Here is a 20,483-nt window from a genome sequence, read left to right on the forward strand (position 1 = left end):
CAAAAACAATGACTGTGGCTGGCCAATTGGATTGTTTCCCCCCCATGTTGTTCATCGGTTTTTACTGTAGGTGGTGGGGTTCTGTGGACTAACACCTGGTTTTATGCTGTTTATCACAAAGCATGATACAATTAATTAGCCAGCTACAGTAATTTTGATAAATAGTTTTGTAGATTTTTTTGGGGGGGGGTTCAAATGAACCAGTTATCTACCTTTTTGATAAGTTTGCTAGCTAATTAGCTCCCATGTCAATTTTACGTCTTTCTAAACGAATATCTGACTAACTTAGAAATATGAAGTAATTTCAGAATGAAGGTTAACTGGTTAGCGCATCATGCTTTGTGACATTATGTTAGCTAGCTAGCCCAGTTAGATCATGTGTGTTCACTTGTTTCAGCATGCTTGTTGCATTGTCCCTGGTGCGTTCTTTCATGAGCTGGCTGCTCGATCTAAATAGCAGTAGTTGAAAAAGTACCCAATTGTCATACTTAAGTAAAAGTAAAGATACCTTTTTTAATAGAAAATGACTCAAGTAAAAGTGAGTCACCTAGTAAAATACTACATGAGTAGGAATCTAAAAGTATTTGGTTTTAAATATACAACCACCCGAGCCACTGCCTGTTCACCCCCCTATGATCTAGAAGGCGAGGTCAGTACAGGTGTATCAAAGCTGGGACCGAGAGACAGAAGCTGTTTTTATCTCAAGGCCATCAGACTGTTAAACAGCCATCACTAACATTGAGTGGCTGCTGCCAACATACTGACTCATCTCTAGCCACTTTAATAATTACAAATTGGATGTATCACTAGCCACTTTAAACAATGCCACTTTATATAATGTTTACATATCCTACATTACTCATCTCATATGTATATTCTGTACTCTACCATCTACTGCATCTTGCCTATGCCGTTCGGCCATCGCTCATCCATATATTTTTATGTACATATTCTTATTCATTCCTTTAAGTGTAAGGTAACTGTTGTGAAATTGTTAGATTACTTGTTAGATATTACTGCATGGTCAGAACTAGAAGCACAAGCATTTCGCTACTCTCACATTAACATCTGCTAACCATGTATATATATGTGAGCAATAACATTTGATTTGATGATTCGTTTAATCTGTTCAAAACAGTGGCAGCATGTGTAGCAGTGGTCATTTGGTTTTTGACATGCAAATGTGAAATAGGTGTATTTATGCTGTTGTTCAAAATGCAGATTGCTATATATATATCACACACACACAAGCATGTGGACACCCATTCAAATCAGTGACTTTGGTTATTTCAGCTACACCTGTTGCTGACAGGTGTATAAAATCGAGAGCACAGCCATGCAGACTCCATAGAACAAACATTTGGCAGTAGAATGGCCTATACTGAAGAGCTCAGTGACTCAACGTGGCACCGTCATAGGATGCCACCTTTCCAACAAGTCAGTTTGTCAAATTTCTGCCCTGCTAGAGCTGACCCGGTCAACTGTAAGGGCTGCTATTGTGAAATGGAAATGTCTAGGAGCAACAACAGCTCAGCCACGAAGTGGTAGGCCACACAAGCTCACAGAATGAGACCGCCTAGTGCTGAAGCGCATAGCGTGTAAAAATTGTCTGTCCTCGGTTGCAACACTCACTACCGAGTTTCAAACTGTCTCAGGATAAGACCTGTTCGTTGGGAGCTTTAGGAAATGGGTATCCATGGCCGAGCAGCGGCACACAAGCCTAAGATCACCATGCGCAATGCCAAGCATTGACTGAAGTAGTGTAAAGCTCCCCACCTTTGGACTCTGGAGCAGTGGAAATGCGTTCTCTGGAGTGATGAATCACGTTTCACCATCTGGCAGTCCGCCAGCGACTCTGGGTTTGGCGTATTCCCGGAGAATGCTACCTGCCCAAATGTATAGTTCACACTAAAGTTTTGTGGATGAGGAACAATGGTTTGGGGCTGTTTTCCATGGTTCGGGCTAGGCCCCTTAGTTTCAGTGAAGGGAAATCTTAATGCTACAGCATGCAATAACATTCTAGACGATTCTGTGCTTCCAACTTCGTGGCATCAGGTTGGGGATTATTATTATTTATTTTTTGCTTAACCTTTATTTAACAATTCCCCATGCATAAAGCGAGGTCCATACAGAAATGGTTTGTCGATCGGTGTAGAAGAACTTGCCTGGCCGGTACAGAGCCCTGACCTCAACCCCATCTAACACTGTTGGGATGAATTGGAACTCCGACTGCCTAATCGCCCAACATCAGTGCCCGACCTCACTAATGCTCTTGTGGCTGAATGGAAGCAAGTCCCCACAGCAATGTTCCAATATCAAATGAAGATCCTTTCCAGAAGAGTGGATGCTGTTATAGCAGCAAACGGGGGACCAACTCCATATTAATGCCCATGATTTTGGAATGAGATGTTCGACAAGCAGGTGTCCACATACTTTTGGTCGTGTAGTGCATCTTCTCAAAGAAACTAGTTCAAAAACTTGGCATCATATTTCTTTCATGCTGCTTTGTTGACAACTCCAACCAACTCGTGCCTCGAGTATTCAGCCAATCAGTGGCTGCCACTGCCACAGACATCCGCCTAAGTAACCCACCAGGGTTGTGATTGATTATATTCCAGTAACCTACTGATGCAACCATATGCACTAATTTGATTAATCACCCTAAGCCCCACATTGATCCACTGATCCACCGATATACTGTCCTAGTTGTGCCAACTGTCCTGGGGCATGACTGGGCAATGGGCATAGAAGCAGCGGTGGGCATCTGAGTATGTCTCTGAGAGTTGGAGTGCCCATGAGTTTTGCTCATGGTTGTGGGCTAGGTGGAGTTAGCTCATGGTTGAGAGTTGGTGAGTGACACTATATATTTGAAACTTTGCAGATGATTGAGTGAATGGGAGCTTTTGGGGATTTTAACCTTTTTATTTAACTTCGGAAGTCAGTTAATTAAGTACAAATTATTATTTACGATGACGGCCTACCCTGGCCAAACCCGGACGATGCTGGGGAAATTGTGCGCCGCCCTATGGGACTCCCAATCATGGGCAGATGTGATAAAGCCTGGATTAAAACCAGGGACTGTAGTGACACCTCTTGCACTGAGATGCAGTGCCTTAGACCGGTGCGCCACTCTGACGCCTCTTGTTATTTTTCTGTTTGTCATATAGAGGAGTGGAGCACGCTCACTAGTGTGAAGTTAAGAAGTGTTTCCGTTTCTTTTTGATGTGTGGGGGTTTTGCATTTTGATAACAGTGGCATCCGCACATACAATCTCCCTGGGTTACAGGAACCTCCTGAATATTCCCCTGTAGTTTATGGTTTATCAAACAGCTTGCAAACATTATGAGGACTTTGAAGGTCAAGAACTCAAGGGACGATGTGATCAACTGCTCTGGCATTCAAATTGTATATATATATATATATATATATATATATATATATATATATATTACTGCTCAAAAAAATAAAGGGAACACTTAAACAACACAATGTACCTCCAAGTCAATCACACTTCTGTGAAATCAAACTGTCCACTTAGGAAGCAACACTGATTGACAATAAATTTCACATGCTGTTGTGCAAATGGAATAGACAACAGGTGGAAATTATAGGCATTTTGCAAGACACCCCCAATAAAGGAATGGTTCTGCAGGTGGGGACCACAGACCACTTCTCAGTTCCTATGCTTCCTGGCTGATGTTTTGGTCACTTTTGAATGCTGGCGGTGCTTTCACTCTAGTGGTAGCATGAGACGGAGTCTACAACCCACACAAGTGGCTCAGGTAGTGCAGCTCATCCAGGAAGGCACATCAATGTGAGATGTGGCAAGAAGGTTTGCTGTGTATGTCAGCGTAGTGTCCAGAGCATGGAGGCGCTACCAGGAGACAGGCCAGTATATCAGGAGACGTGGAGGAGGCCGTAGGTGGGCAACAACCCAGTAGCAGGACCGCTACCTCCGCCTTTGCAAGGAGGAGCACTGCCAGAGCCCTGCAGAATTACCTCCAGCAGGCCACAAATGTGCATGTGTCTGCTCAAACGGTCAGAAACCGACTCCATGAGGGTGGTATAAGGGTCCGACATCCACAGGTGGGGGTTGTGCTTACATACAGCCCAATACCGTGCAGGACGTTTGGCATTTGCCAGAGACCACCAAGATTGGCAAATTCGCCACTGGCGACCTGTCCTCTTCACAGATGAAAGCAGGTTCACACTGAGCACATGTGACAGTCTGGAGACGCCGTGGAGAACGTTCTGCTGCCTGCAACATCCTCCAGCATGACCTGTTTGGCGGTGGGTCAGTCATGGTGTGGGGTGGCATTTCTTTGGGGGGCCGCACAGCCCTCCATGTGCTCGCCAGAGGTACCCTGACTGCCATTAGGTACCGAGATGAGATCCTCAGACCCCTTGTGAGACCATATGCTGGTATGGTTGGCCCTGGGTTCCTCCTACTGCAAGACAATGCTAGACCTCATGTGGCTGGAGTGTGTCAGCAGTTCCTGCAAGAGGAAGGCATTGATGCTATGGACTGGCCTGCCCGTTCCCCAGACCTGAATCCAATTGAGCACATCTGGGACATCATGTCTCGCTCCATCCACCAACGCCACGTTGCACCACAGACTGTCCAGGAGTTGGCGGATGCTTTAGTCCAGGTCTGGGAGGAGATCCCTCAGGAGACCATCCTCATCAGGAGCATGCCCAGGCGTTGTAGGGAGGTCATACAGGCACGTGGAGGCCACACACACTACTGAGCCTAATTTTGACTTGTTTTAAGCACATTACATCAAAGTTGGATCAGCCTGTAGTGTGGTTTTTCACTTTAATTTTGAGTGTGACTCCAAATCCAGACCTCCATGGGTTGATAAATTTGATCTATTGATCATTTTTTGTGTGATTTTGTTGTCAGCACATTCAACTATGTAAAGAAAAAAGTAATAATAATATTTCATTCATTCAGATCTAGGATGTGTTTTAAGTGTTCCCTTTATTTTTTTGAGCAGTGTATATAGAGAGAGAAACCCTTACACTACACACCTGCATTATTTCTAGGCTTTTTTATTGTGTCGGGGATTTGGGAAAGGTTCAAAATAAAACCTTATTTTCCTCCGAACACTTAAAGTTAAAGCTGTCCCCAACAGTAAGTAATGGTGCAAGGCAGATTTCCACCAGTCTGTCAGCTGTCCCCGATTGTCTCTTTAAACGAGGTTACTGAAAGTGATGGATGGGACGTGTTCCCGCCCACTCCTGTGGGTGGCACCACCCGGAGGTCAGGGACAGCAGGCAGACACTTGCATAACGCCTGGTGACTGAGCTGATTGGCTCTCTCTCCTCACTGTCAGATTAGAATCCTACACATCTAACCAGACTAGTAGCTAATAACCTCTTGTGGTAAATTTTGAATTCCTGGTCTCCATTTATGTAAATGCTTCCATACATGCATGGTAAACAGATTGGTACTTGTAGGGCTTAGAGGGCAAAGAGAATTACAACTGCCCTCCCGTCCCAGAGAGGTGGCACTCTGCCACACCTCCCCTGGCTGGTCAGGCACATGGTCAGCCAGAACTGGGCACGTCTCATTCAGCCCTAGGTCTAAATCTCCTGTGCATAGTCCTCCAGCCTAGCATATGACAGCACATCCCAGCCCATCTCAGCCTCTCAGTGAAGGGCCCTCTTCCCCTGTGAGGGCTTCAGTAAATGTGCGTATGCAAGAAATTAATAAAATATATTTCCCAGGATATGTGAGTGGGCTGTCTGTTCCCATAAGTCTCTCAGGCAGGGAGGCGGTAGGGCAAATATGTGCAAATGTTGTATTTAGTCTGTCAGGGCACGTTTTCCGTTTCCATCCACTGGCTTCCCTCAGGTTGTCATATTATTTAATATCATTGCAGTGTTTTTGACCTTAGTGTCATTACATTACAAAGGTAAACATAACATCCATACTGTGCTGCATGCCCATAAACTCAACATGGAGCTTGTGTAGCCCTGGTATTCATGATGTATTCACTAACAAAAGTTCTTAGCGCTCTTACTATCCCCCCAATCAACCTTTGTCCCAGGTGTGACGGATGGGACTTGAGCGAGGCCTTTTTCTTCTTTAAATTGGTTTACCTTCAGGCCCATGGTGCCTTGAGAGACACTGTCTGTTTCAGTGGGAGGAAGCACATTTAGGATTATGATTCATTTCATTCACACTGTCTGAGATATGGGGAACTGGACCTGTAAAGGGGGGAAATTATACAAACTCTACAACACACGATAACACTTAAATAATAATATTATTGCTCAATTGTCCTATTTCAGGACGATGTATTATACATTGTGCATTATATACATTTGTGTTTTTGATTTTTGATTTTTTTTTTTTTTACATATCCCAACTCCCCCTGAGACCCTCAGAGAGTGGGGTCACAGCCATGGTCTGCCATTTATTAATGGCGAGCCTGGAGCATTTAGGGTTAAGTGCCTTGTTCAAGGGCACATCGACAGATTTTTCACCTTGTCGGCTCGGGGCTTAAAACTAGCATCTAGTTACTGGCCCAACACTTTAACCATAAGGCTACCTATCTTGAGGTCTAAAGAAAAAACCTCTTAATTTATGTATACTGGCTGGTTGTGTTATGTAATGAATGTTTACTTCATTTGAAATAAAATTCAGACACTACCTTGCTTTCAAACCAAGCCAAACTAAGTCCATGATATTTTAATAGTAAATATTTAAATGATTGTTTCTAGCTCACTTGGCTGTGTTAAATGCAGTGGTTGTAATTGTACAGTAGGAGATGCGAGCAGGTGCAACTTTGACTGGGAGTGGTTTGAACAAAGGCATCAGCGAAGCACTTTACTCACATTGCTCGCCAGCTGTGGGGTAATTGGTCTTGTGAGGGGGCCATATGTTTCCTAAACTTGTGCCCTGTTTTCCTGATTAGGAGCAGAAGTCAAGCATATTGTGAGCAGAAGTTTGACTGCAAATGTCTTGTTCTCAGGAAAACATTTCAATCTGTTTCACTGAGTATTCAAACTCCAACACACAGATTAATATTTAATTGAAAGGATATAGGTTTGCATAGACAGACAATCAGAAAGACCGTAATGAAAGGTCATGTGATGACATGCATTAATTAGTCCTAGTGTTTTATAAGACCTCTCAACTTGATTGTCTCTTGATATATCACAGCAGATTAATCTGTGCAGTCAGGTCTATATCATCAAGATCATTTGGAATCATTTTCATGTTTTAAAGGACGTTTGTACAGAACTAGTAACAATTCTTAATTATGACCCAGAATACCTTAGACCATGTGTCAAACCATGTACGGCCCATTCAATCTGGCCCGCAGGTGGTTTGAGTACAAAAAATATGTACTTTGAAATGACTTAACCCAAATCGAAACTGTGGAGAAATGATAATGGAACTAAATTTCTAGTCTTTTCGCTGTATCCATCTAGCTAACAGTCATTTCTAGTCTCCTCACTATATCCAGCTTGCTAACAGTCATTTTAGCAAGGAAATATAATCAATTTTGAGTGCAGTATTCCGAACCGGTGATGACCGGCTGCGGCCTGTGGGGAAAAATAAGTTTGACACTCCTGCCTTAGACATATGTACCCCCTTATCCAGGTAACACCCAAGGTCCAGATTATATACAATAATGCTTCAAATTAAACAAAATTACCAGAATTGGACAATGAAGATAATTCATAATAAGGGGGAGATTGTTACAATGAACTTAAGTTCAAAGTCCTGACTGAGAGAATGTATTGTTTGTATTATGTGTCAGATAGTACTACTTTGCTGCAATTATCTCGCTCTACCACAGCTTTCCAGGAAGTCACTCTCTGAGCAATTACATTTTCCTGATCTCTTTTAGAAGAGAAATTAAATCGTATCAGCAATGCTGTAACTTGATTAGCTCATAAATCGTATCTTATGTTTCAATCAAGCAGTATGAACTTGCAGGAAGAAATATCTATTTGAAGTGCATAATATTGATTTCAGGATGTAGCTAGTATACTCAAGGCTTTAGTTATTGAGATAAATTCTGAATCACTAGCCAGTCATGTTTCCTGCTTGTCAAATTACATGTGTGGACTGTGGAATGGTGTGTGTGTGTGTGTGTGCTGTGTTGTGTGTGTGTGTGGTGTGTGTGTGTGTGTGCTGTATGTGCGCGAGTGTGTGTGCGAGAGCCTCCTGACAGGCCTTGTGGGTAATCCTCAGACATGATGGATAATGATGGTGTCCTGACTGCAGAGGGAGGTGATCCATACCCCACAGAGGGGGATTTAGTACAGATGAACAGAGTGAAATACGATGACCATTTGGACAGATGCAGTAGGCTGTCACACCATGTGAGCACATCAGGATGAGCTACAAATGGTGTCTGATAGTTGAAAATAACAGTTTGGCAAACAACTAAAGCTCTAACAGTCTCTTAATGGCTTAACACTTGAATGAGTTTCACTTGCTTTCCTAGGTGAGAACCTTATACTTTTCGAGGTGCACTGCAAATGGTTCATCATTATTCACACTTGAGAAAATAGGTGGGAAGACCATCTGTTCCAATTATGATGAAATGAATAATTTCAGAGCTGAGGCACAAGACTGCAAGCACAGCAGTACTTCAACACCACTGGTCCACAATAATTATTGTACAAGAGGGAACGTTCTCTGATTTTGAAGTTCTGTACACAAACAGATAAAACAAAGGCTTTGGCGAGAGAATTTTCAGAGCTCTGAGAAGTTTCCTTTAAATCCTCTCATTTGAGTGGGAGTGTTTGCTTTAAAGTGCAAAGCCTGCTGGGATACACTCTACGAAGCCTTAAAGGACCCATCCAGAATTTCCAGAATTTGCTGCCACTATTTCGACGTAATTCTTGTCCAAATGCGGAAATGCTTGTTTAGTTTCCAAACTCAGAAAACCAATGTTTTCCTCCTAATTAATCTGCCGTGGACATCGCAATCTTCCTCCGTGTGCACAGCCCATATGGTCTCTGGCAGCCTACACTCCATGATTTGTAAACAAACCAAAAAGCCAGGGATATATTCATTACGTCTTGCAATGGATAACATTTATCTTTTAAGAACCAAACAAGAGAGAAACGAACGGGGAGGGACCTACCTGAATTTGTCCAATAAACTCTGTTTTAATTGCAAAACGGTTTCTGTTTGGAGTAAACACTTTCTGTTGCAAAATGTTTTGCAACCCACAATGTTTTGTAATAATCGTGTAATAAATACACCCCTGGATCAGGGTAGCTTCGCAAATCGCTATGGGGCACAGCTAACGACTAGGCAGAGGACCATCCAATCTCTTTCTCCCTCTTCTGCAACACATAATTACATGATCAAGGATGAATACAGAGTTTAGCATTAATACTAGTTAAACTAGCTACTGTACTTGAAATGTAGCTTATTAGCCATCCTACAGCAGCTACCTGGCTAGCTAACGAAACAACAGCTAGAACGACCTAGCTGTAATGTTTACAAGTATCCCCACTAGCTGGCTACTAGACAACCAATGTAACAGTTAGCCCTAAAGCTTTTTGTAAGTTGCCAAGAAATGCAACTATTGCCTGAATCAGTGATGGACACTATCTGGAATGTGGACAAATATTTTTATAGCTAGATAAAAAAAAAAAAGGTTTTATTTGTCCCATCCAGACTTGCCTAGTTAAAGTATCTCATTTTTTTTATTTAACTTTTATTTATCGACCAAGAGTTTATCTATATTCTTCGTAGCTGTCCATTTACCATCACCACCACTAAGACCGCACTGTATACGGCCATAAGCAAACAGGAAAACTCTCATCCAGAGGCGGCGTTCCTAGTGGCCAGGGACTTTAATGCAGGGAAACTTAAATCCGTTTTACCTGATTTCTACCAGCATGTTAAATGTGCAACCAGGGGGAGAAAAAACTCTAGACCATATTTACTCCATACACAGTGATGCGTACAAAGCTCTCCATCGCCCTCCATTTGGTAAATCTGACCATAATTATATCCTCCTGATTCCTGCTTACAATCAAAAACTCAAGCAGGAAGCTCCAGTGACTCTGTCAATAAAAAAAATGGTCAGATGACTCAGATGCTAAGATACAGGACTGTTTTGCTAGCACAGAAGGAATATGTTTCGGGATTTTTCCAATGGCATTGAGGAGTACACCACATCACATTGGCTTCATCAATATGTGCTGTCATGACGTGGCCCTTTCTGGGTATAGATTGTGGCATCTCTCACTCACTCACTCACACACAGGTTCTGTTATCAGGTCATAAATGCCTGGGTGAGCAGATAGACACATAAAGAGAACGAAGGCTTTCACATGGCAAGCTCCTGAATCCCCAAAATGGGAATTTGATCCAAAATGTCCACTTGTGGGAATGGTCCGTGGACACTTAAGGGATGGGTATGACGAGTGTTTCATTTGGTGACCTCAGACAGGACAGGATACACAAGTATATTCTGAATGTGTACAATTCTCAATTATGGGGTTTGCGTCTAATTATTGTATAAAATAAATGAGTAAAGATTAAACTATTTGAAGTTATGTAACTTGATGTTAAACCTTTTTTTTTAATGTGAGAGAATTGTATTTCCTTTAAAGTTTAACTAAGTCATTGGCCCGCCCCCGTTAGCAGACATGATCTGGTGTCTTAGAACCTCCTTTTCTATTGTTACGAGTAAAACCCCCTCCTTAGGAAATACTCTTCAGACCACACGTACCTCGATGGACACCGAGGGGGCACGGGTTTGAGTTTAGACTCACAGCGTGAGCTGTGATTGCGAATAGTTATTGAATTCCTAACCATACCACGTGGAACATTGGCTACATGGCTGGAAATTGTTAAACACTGAGACTATTGATCCCTACAGAATAAGAGCAAATCTTCGATACTAATTACTAGTCTGCAGCTAGAAATGTTAACCTGGGATGTGAAGACCGACAACCGCCGAAACATCTATTCTATGACAACATTTCTGAATACTTTGATCTTCAGGGAAGCAGAGGGAGAGGCGCTGCTGAACGAACTCTCTTCAGACGGACCGGATTCCAACAGAAATCACGACGACACACTGGGTGTCAATATATATTGATTGCAATTATTCCCGAAGGAGTGTGCGTTCATGTGCAAAGGATTAGCATTTTAATTTATCTAATTATAAACTGTGTAGTGGTTAGAGTGTTGGACTAGTAACCACAAGGTTGCAAGTTCAAACCCCTGAGCTGACAAGGTACAAATCTGTCGTTCTGCCCCTGAACAGGCAGTTAACCCACTGTTCCTAGGCCGTCATTGAAAATAAGAATGTATTCTTAACTTACTTGCCTAGTTAAATAAAGGTAAAACATTTTTTTTTAATGTTCTCAGTCCACCCTCTACTTTCTTTTGTCCACCAAGCCATCATATCAGCTTAGCCCACTAGGGAACCTCTACTATCATTTCCTTGTAATCATATCTACTGTTTTTTTGTTTATGCGTTTCTGTGATTATTTAGTTAGTAAATAAGTGATTAAGCCAATTGGTGTATGGATGATTCATAGTAAAGGCTGTGTTCTTGCAAATAACCAACAATTTGCGACGTTTGGAATCATTCATTAATAAGAAGACTAATTGATCAGATATTAAAATATCCGAAGAGTTGTATTAGGAAAATTATAACTTTAATCTCAAGATTTTTCTTGGTGCCCCGACTTCCTAGTTAATTACATTTACATGATTAGTTTGACTTGCACTCCACACTGCCCTTTCATACCAGGACAACAACCTCTCCCTCAACGTGATCAAGACAAAGGAGATGATTGTGAACTACAGAAAAAGGAGGACCGAGTATGCCCCCATTCTCATCGACAGGGCTGTAGTGGAGCAGGTGGAGATTTTCAAGCTCCTTGCTGTCCACATCACCAATAAACTGTTATGGTCCAAGCACACCAAGACAGTCGTAAAGAGGGCACGACAAAATCTATTTCCCCCTCAGGTGACTGTAAAGATTTGGCATGGGTCCTCAGATCCTCAAAAGGTTCTACAGCTGCACCATCGAGAGCATCCTGACTCGTTGCATCCCTGCCTGGTATGGCAACTGCTCGGCCTCCGACCGTAAGGCACTACAGTGGGCAGTGCGTACGGCCCAGTACATCACTGGGGCAAAGCTTCCTGCAATCCAGGACCTCTATACCAGGCGGTGTCAGAGGAAGGCCCTAAAATTGTCCAGGACTCTAGCCACCCTAGTCATAGACTGTTCTCTCTGCTACCGCACGGCAAGCTTTACCGGAGCGCCAAGTCTAGGTCCAAGAGGCTTCTGAACAGCTTCTACCCCCAAGCCATAAGACTCCTAAACATATAATAAAATGGCTACCCAGACTATTTGCATTGTCCCCCCTTTTACGCCACTGCTATTCTCTGTTTATTATCTATGCATAGTAACTTTAATAACTCTACCTACATGTACATATTACCTCGACTCACCAGTGCCCCCGCAAACTGACTCTGCACCTGTACCCCCTGTATATAGCCTCGCTATTATTTTACTGCTGCTTTTTAATTATTTGTTACTTTTATTTCTTATTTTTCTTAACTGCATTGTTGGTTAAGGGCTTGTAAGTAAGCATTTCACTAAGGTCTACACCTGTTGTATAAGGTGCATGTGACAAATAACATTTGATTTGACTATGTTAACTTCATGACTGTAAATTACTTCAAACTCATGCACTACTTGTGTAATTGGTAGCTTTTGGCATCAAGACAACAGCAAAGTGTTCCATTCCCATGTGGGTATTTTTTCCAGTCCCAAACACTACTGTCCATTGAAGCCTTCATAAATGCCTGCACGGCTCACCTCTTTTCCACATGATTAACCACAGAGGTCCACTATGGCTCAGATGTGTGTTGGGGGCCTGGGTCAGGCCAAATATGTTACATACAGAACTATACAGCCTGCCTAGAGCACAGGGTAAACATTTACCCGGCTCTTACGGCTGCTCATGAATTTGAGGCGGGAAAAAGACACTGAACAATTTTTACATTTTTCTTTTGTATATTTTTTTCCAACTACACTGTGAATGCCATTACCAAGCTGAAAATTACAAGCCATACATCAGAGCCAGTGTGCGGAAGAAGCAATTACCTGCTCTCAGCGTTACATATTTACAATAATTTACTGGAAATAGGATTGTGTAGAATTATTTCATCTCATAGATTTTGCAGATTGTATGAAATATAATTTAAAACAGTTACTCAACAGACGGAATGCACACATCTCCTTCATTGAGCTTGGAAAACTATGTAATATTGTCCATTTCCCATAGGGATACTGTACTGTTGACAGTTTGGAGAAAAAGACTTCAGATAGCTAGCATCAACGACAAGAAACTGCCATGTGGGGAATCGTAAGTGCCTCGTTTCATCTAATTTCATCTTGTTCTTGATACCATGTCTTATTTTGACTGATTTCCTGTGGGAAGTTTACATACACTTAGGTTGGAGTCATTAAAACTAGTTTACATACACTTAGGTTGGAGTCATTAAAACTAGTTTACATACACTTAGGTTGGAGTCATTAAAACTAGTTTACATACACTTAGGTTGGAGTCATTAAAACTAGTTTACATACACTTAGGTTGGAGTCATTAAAACTAGTTTACATACACTTAGGTTGGAGTCATTCAAACTAGTTTACATACACTTAGGTTCGAGTCATTCAAACTAGTTTACATACACTTAGGTTGGAGACATTAAAACTAGTTTACATACACTTAGGTTGGAGTCATTAACTTGTTTTTCAACCACTCCACAAATTTCTTGTTAACAAACTATAGTTTTGGCAAGTCGGTTAGGACATCTACTTTGCATGACACAAGTCATTTTTCCAACAATTGTTAATAGACAGATTATTTCACTTATAATTCACTGTATCACAATTCCAGTGGGTCAGAAGTTTACATGAACTGAGTTGACTGTGCCTTTAAACAGCTTGGAAACAGCATACAATGACATTCTAGACGATTCTGTGCTTCCAACTTTGTGGCAAAAGTTTGGGGAGGCTCTTTCCTGTTTCAGCATGACAATTCTCCCGTGCACAAAGCGAGGTCCATACAGAAATGTTTTTTTTTCGAGATTGGTGTGGGAGAACTTCACTGGCCTGCATAGAGCTGTAACCTCAACCCTATCAAACACCTTTTGGGATGAATTGGAATGCTGACTGTGAGCCAGGCCTAATCGCCCAACATCGGTGGCCAACCTCACTAATGCTATTGTGGCTGAATGAAGGCAAGTCCCCGCAGCAATGTTCCAACATCAATTGGAAAGCCTTCCCAGAAGAGTGGAGGCTGTTATAGAAGCAAAGGGGGGACCAAATCCATATTAATTTCCATGATTTTGGAACAAGATGTTTGACACGCAGATGTCCCTATTCTTTTGGTCATGTAGTGTATATTTAATCAGAGTATTATTGTGCTATCAGGAGACCCTGCATACTGAACCCTTCATGTCAACATCCTCCTCAGATATAGTTGTGCCCTTAGTAGCAAATTTTGGGGTCCCAGTCGTGGCAGAGATAAATGACTTAGTACTGAGAGAGAGTGCAATGTAGTGGCTATAATTAAATAACCTCGGACGATAATTAGCATTCAGTAATTACCTGAGCCAAGCCCTTCATCACTCGCTGTGCTTTGTGAAGTCATTTCATCACTCGCTGTAAATACCTCAGTAACTTTCCACTGGGTTGCGTTCTTTTAGCTCACAATACTGGTGTTGAGTGACAGATTATCGTATTGTCCAGACAATGTGATATAGTAGGACTAACCTGTTTGGTATTGCTGCTTCAGTAGACGACCAGAAAAGTTGAAATATGCATGTGTATTATCATTAGTCTGAGGCCTCAGTAACATATAGCAACATTTCACATGATGGATCAATTCAAATGCTAATGTTTTCCAGGAAGTGTGCCTGTTATCATGCTGAATACAATGACTTTTCACCACCTGGTATAAATCTCTTTAATGTAAGCTATGTGAAGTATGTGGCAACGTCATGAATGTAAACAATGTTCTTTCTGCTGCCCAGCCACACGTTTTATCTCTCCTCTTCCTCTCTCCTACAGAGGTGCCCCAAAAGGATAAGGACAGTGAAGAAAAAGCAGGGGAATCCCTCTCAGACTCCTCCCTGTTCGTCCGCTGGGGTCATGACCTTGGACCTGAGAGTCGCCGGGTGGCGCTGAAGAAGTTCCAGTACTACGGCTACAATGGCTACCTCAGTGACCGCCTCTCTCTGACCAGACCTATCCCAGACCTCAGGCCTGATGGGTCAGTGACCTTTGACCCTTATGTTGGTTCCTTTTTATCATCCATTTAAAACAAATATTTTTACAAGTTATTTTTTCATATCTTTTCTGTTTGCGGTTTCTCCTCAGGTGCAGAAACATGTCGTACCCCTCCAATCTCCCCCAAGTCAGTATCATCTTTATATTTGTGAACGAGGCCCTGTCGGTCATCCTGCGCTCCATCCACACAGCCATGAACAGAACTCCCTCCCACCTCCTCAAGGAGATCATCCTGGTTGATGACAACAGCAACAATGGTAACTCCTATATTCTTACCAAATGTAGCCTACAAAATATACAAACTGCATTGCAAACAGGAAGCCATTCAGGCTGCTTACTAGCAAGCATAAATGCATGCCTACACACTATGTATTTACATCATCATACATAGATCAATTCACACTTGACATGCTTGAGGACGGAGAGTACATCAGAATTTTCTCTTTAATGTTCTTTAAAAAATGTATCTACCCTTATACACATGTACAATATCAAAAACAAAATTGCTGGTGTTGCTTGCCAATTTAATGGATTACTTTCACACAGCTCCCAATTAACTTATTTGTTATCCTAGTTATTTCAGCAGGACAGACCTGCATACGGATCAGCTATAGAGCCAGAGGGAAGTGAGAAGATTTAAAGGCTCTGTTTTACCTAGACTGATCAAGGTGTTTGAGCTGCATACTTGACTGAACATGTATCATATTATGGTGACAAATGAGTGTCAAACGAGTCCAACAGAGGGATAAAAAAGAAACAGGCTGCTTCTTTTGAATTAATCTTTTTATTAAGGCCTCCTATTTCAGGATATAAACATTGAATCATTGGATTAAATAGAGAGGAGCATCCGTAATGCAAATGAATTGGAAAACGGAACTGTAGCCCAGGGCAGAGTATTACTGAGAGTGGAAATGAAGCTATAAAATGTTCCTTTGTGGCCGTTGATATTCTAATTAATTCCTTGGCAGTTGGCTCACTTTGAACAATGAGACACTTCCCGTTCTGTACAGTTTCAGTCTGTCTAACAGCTCGCCATCCTTAGTGGGGTTCCTCATGGAGTCAGCTGGGGTTAATTCCCATGACAATCCAATTAATCTAATCGACCTTAGTCCTCTTATTTGTACTCTTAATTTCTAAATGAGTTAAATGACTGTATATTCACCACTAACTATCGCTGTATATTACTTGGTTAATCCTAATCAGTTCATGGTTGTATGATGAATACTGTCATGCATAACATGTCTGAAGGATATTGTCCCCTAAAGTGTATCAGCTTACTCCCCAACACTGCTGGAATGAAAACGGACAGTGATGTCTGATCCTTGCCCTTAATGACCCAATCACTCCCTCTCATTGCCATGGTAAGCCACTGCCATGACCACCTAACAAATTAAACAAGCAGGTGGCAGATGGTGCTTGTGGGAAAGCAGAATGGACTTCCCTCAACCAGACGATGCTGAGGGCTGCTCAATAATAGGATATTTCCAGGACTTTTCACAACCCCAATATTATTCCTTTGAAATACCCTTTACACCATGGAATGTGGAATAGATGGCACTTCGGGCTGTAAAGCACATTTCAAAAGTGTGTTTAGTTGATGGTCCTAGGTAGTCTACACTGTACATACCTTCAGCAGATTTCACAGGTGTAGGCTTTTATAAGACATAATGAGAAATACCTACACACTGTTTCAAAGCTTCCCAGTGTTTCATGCTTATACAAATCCATATACGACTGTTTCTATAGCTGAGCTGAAGGAGAACCTTCAACACTTTGTGAAGGAGACCAACTCCCAGCGGCCAGACTTCATCAAACTGGTCCGTCACGACAAGCAGGAGGGACTGATCCGCTCCCGGGTCAGTGGGTGGAGGGCCGCCAGCGCACCCGTCGTGGCCCTGTTCGATGCCCACGTGGAGTTCAACATTGGATGGTAAGGGACTGGGATGCCATATGTGTATGTGCCCATCTGTCCAACAGCTAAAAACCTTGTGTGCCCATTTATGATATTTGATGCAAGTGCGGTAGAATTGATATGTGCTGCATTTTCTCAGTCATTACCTAAGAGATTTTACCTAAAAGAGCTAGTTTGGTAGATGAGGTAGAGGGTTTTCAGTCAGAATAATATGTGACTGCCCTCAGCTCTTAAAGGCATTAGGGCTCAAAGGGTTGACGTGCTGCTGACTGGAGTTGAGATATGAGATGTGTTGTCCATGGCAACCGAGTGTATCAGGGCTTCCTGTTGTCTGACAGAGTTGATGTGCCTGTTAATCATTCTCTCCACAGCTTGACAGGCCGACCGACGCACATATCTCTGAAGAGCCTGGGCTCAATTCAAAATAACCCCACTTACTCCTGAAGTGCTTTGGCACAGATCTCAGAACACACAGGTCTCCTCACTTCTCAGAGCTACCAGATTTAATGTCTTCGACCAATAAAGTAATTTGCCTCAATGCGATGACAGTGCTTGAAAAGCAGAGTACATGAGGCTCTCGGCTTGTCTTTTATGCACAGAAACATGTTGATATAATTACAGGTTGGCTGTTCATATTAACATTGATCTGAGGCCTTTTGTACAAAAAACAACTTTGATGCTATTTGTGTGTCTGCTGAGGATCCTTTTCCAAATGTAATTACACACATATGCAAGCCCTGTGGAGATCTAACATGGTTATTTTTAATGATTGATTGAATAATGTCTGTCATTTTAAATGACAGAGGGCGACTGACTGCTATATTTAGCACCTCTGCTACTGTACATTACAATCATCAGGAGCTGTGGACATGATGTGTAGTGCCATTCGACAACAGATTTTCTGTCTATCTTGACGTGTTTTATCTAGTCTAAAATTGAAAACTCAAACTCCCATGAACAAGACTTCAAGTTACCTTTTAGTGAGGAGAACTACATTGAGTGTCCAAAACATTAAGGACACCTTCCTAATATTGAGTTGCATCCCCCTCTTTTGCCCTTAGAACAGCCTCAGTTCGTCAAGGTGTGGAATCTACAAGGTGTCGAAAGCGTTCCACAGGGATGCTGGCCCATGTTGACTCTAATGCTTCCCAAAGTTGTGTCAAGTTGGCAGGATGTCCTTTGGGTGGAGGACCATTCTTGATACACACGGGAAACTGCTGTATAAATGTGTTAAGATGTGTATTTCCTTGACTGTGGCTTTGACTCTGAGCTCCAGAGTTCCTCTGTGGAGATGGGAGAACCTTCCAGAAGGCCAACCATCTCTGCAGCACTCTACCTTTATGGTAGAGTGGCCAGACAGAAGCCACTCCTCAGTAAAAGGCACATGACAGCCACTTGGAGTTTGCCAAAAGGCACCCAAAGGACTTTCAGACCATGAGAAACAAGATTCTCTGGTTTGATGAAAACAAGATTGAACACTTTGGCCTGAATGCCAAGTGTCACATCTAGAGGAAACCTGGCACCATCCCAACAGTGAAACATGGTGGTGGCAGCTGTGGTGATGTTTTTTAGCGGCAGGGACTGGGAGATTTGTCAGGATCTTGGGAAAGATGAACGGAGCAAAGTACAGAGATCCTTATTTTATTTTTTATTTTTTTACTCACTTTTTCTCCCCAATTTCTTGGTATCCAATTGGTAGTTAGTCTTGTCCCATCGCTGCAACTCCCTTACGGACTCTAGAGGCGAAGGTCAAGAGCCGTGCCTCCTCTGAAACACTACACAGCCAAGCCACACTGCTTCTTGACACAATGCCTGCGTAACCCGGAAGCCAGCCGCACCAATGTGTCGGAGGAAGCCACTGTGCCACTCAGGAGGCCCACAGAGAGATCCTTGACGAAATCTTACTCCAGATTGCTCAGGTCCTCAGACTGGGGTGAAGGTTCACCTTCCAAAAGGACAACAATCCTAAGCACACAGCCAAGACAACGCAAGAGTGGCTTCGGAAACAAGTCTCTGAATGTCCTTGAGTAGCCCAGCCAGAGCCCGGACTTGAACCCCCTCGCACATCTCTGGAGATACCTGAAAATAGCTGTGCAGTAACGCTCCCCATCCAACTTGAAAGAGCTTGAGAGGATCTGCAGAGAATAATGGGAGAAACTCCCCAAATACAGGTGTGCCAAGCTTGTAGCGTCATACCCAAGAAGACTCGTGGCTGTAATCGCTGCCAAAGGTGCTTCAACAAAGTACTGAGTAAAGGGTTGAATACATATGTAAATGTGATATTTCCTTTTTTTAATACATTTGCTAAAATTTATAAACCTGTTTTTGCTTTGTCATGTATTGTATGTAGATTGGGTCTAAATACTTTCCAAATGCACTGTACATGGTAATACGCTTTGTCCAACCTAATTTGTTTCACCCACCAAATCAACACATCTCACATTCTGTGTGTGGCGTGGAATACTGTAACCTATAGCCATAGGACAAGAACTCATAAGGAGCCATTAACAATCAGTGGGCAGGATGAATGTCCCACATTCCCACTGTTTCCCCCCATCTTTCCTGTGATGTTAGGGAAGTGATGAAAAATGTATGGTGAAAGGTGTTGTCCCTCATTTCGGTTTCATTGGAAAAAGACACAATGTATCTCAAAGCTTCAGAACGTCCCACCATGCCTTGTCTTCCCAACAGGGCCGAGCCCATCCTGCTCAGGATCAAAGAGGACAGAACGCGCATCATCTCACCGTCGTTTGACAACATCAAGTATGACACGTTTGAGATCGAGGAGTATCCACTGTCTGCTCAGGGCTTCGACTGGGAGCTGTGGTGTCGCTACCTGAATCCGCCCAAAACCTGGTGGACCCAGCACAACACCACCGCCCCTATCAGGTTGCTGTCAGCTAAGACTTTAACACTCAACTGTTGTCTTCTGCTATTTCACTGGCACTGTTTCTGTTGACATTGAGAAACCCACATGTTGTTTAGTTTTTGATTTTGATAACAGAACAATGTAAGAACTATGTGTGTGAACCTGTTGCATCAGTTTGATGTAGATGAAAGCTTTTTGTTTCTGGACAGCCTTTACTTAGTAACATGATACAGAAAATCATGCTTATTCTTTACAGAAAAAAAGGAATAGTCAAACAACCTTGTAGGGTTATTATTGAAAACAAATGTTTATCATGAAATCAAATGTGCATAATCTTCAGCTGAGCACTTAGTGTTACAAATAAATGAGCAAAGTACTAGGAAGTAGTTCACAG

The 20,483-nt window shown here is 42.4% G+C and overlaps 1 protein-coding gene across 1 annotated transcript in view; it reads left to right on the top strand.

The window, feature by feature from the left end:
- Window positions 1-20,483, top strand: part of LOC112219013 (polypeptide N-acetylgalactosaminyltransferase 18-like) — a 70,586-nt gene that overhangs the window by 17,442 nt on the left and 32,661 nt on the right. The window contains exons 2-5 of the mRNA XM_042301690.1: window positions 15,090-15,291; window positions 15,399-15,565; window positions 17,055-17,238; window positions 19,912-20,109. Coding sequence (XP_042157624.1) covers window positions 15,090-15,291; window positions 15,399-15,565; window positions 17,055-17,238; window positions 19,912-20,109 — 751 coding nt within the window. The remainder of the gene's footprint in view (window positions 1-15,089; window positions 15,292-15,398; window positions 15,566-17,054; window positions 17,239-19,911; window positions 20,110-20,483) is intronic.

The sequence above is a fragment of the Oncorhynchus tshawytscha genome, linkage group LG19 (genome assembly GCF_018296145.1).
Source record: "Oncorhynchus tshawytscha isolate Ot180627B linkage group LG19, Otsh_v2.0, whole genome shotgun sequence".
NCBI lineage: Eukaryota > Metazoa > Chordata > Actinopteri > Salmoniformes > Salmonidae > Oncorhynchus > Oncorhynchus tshawytscha.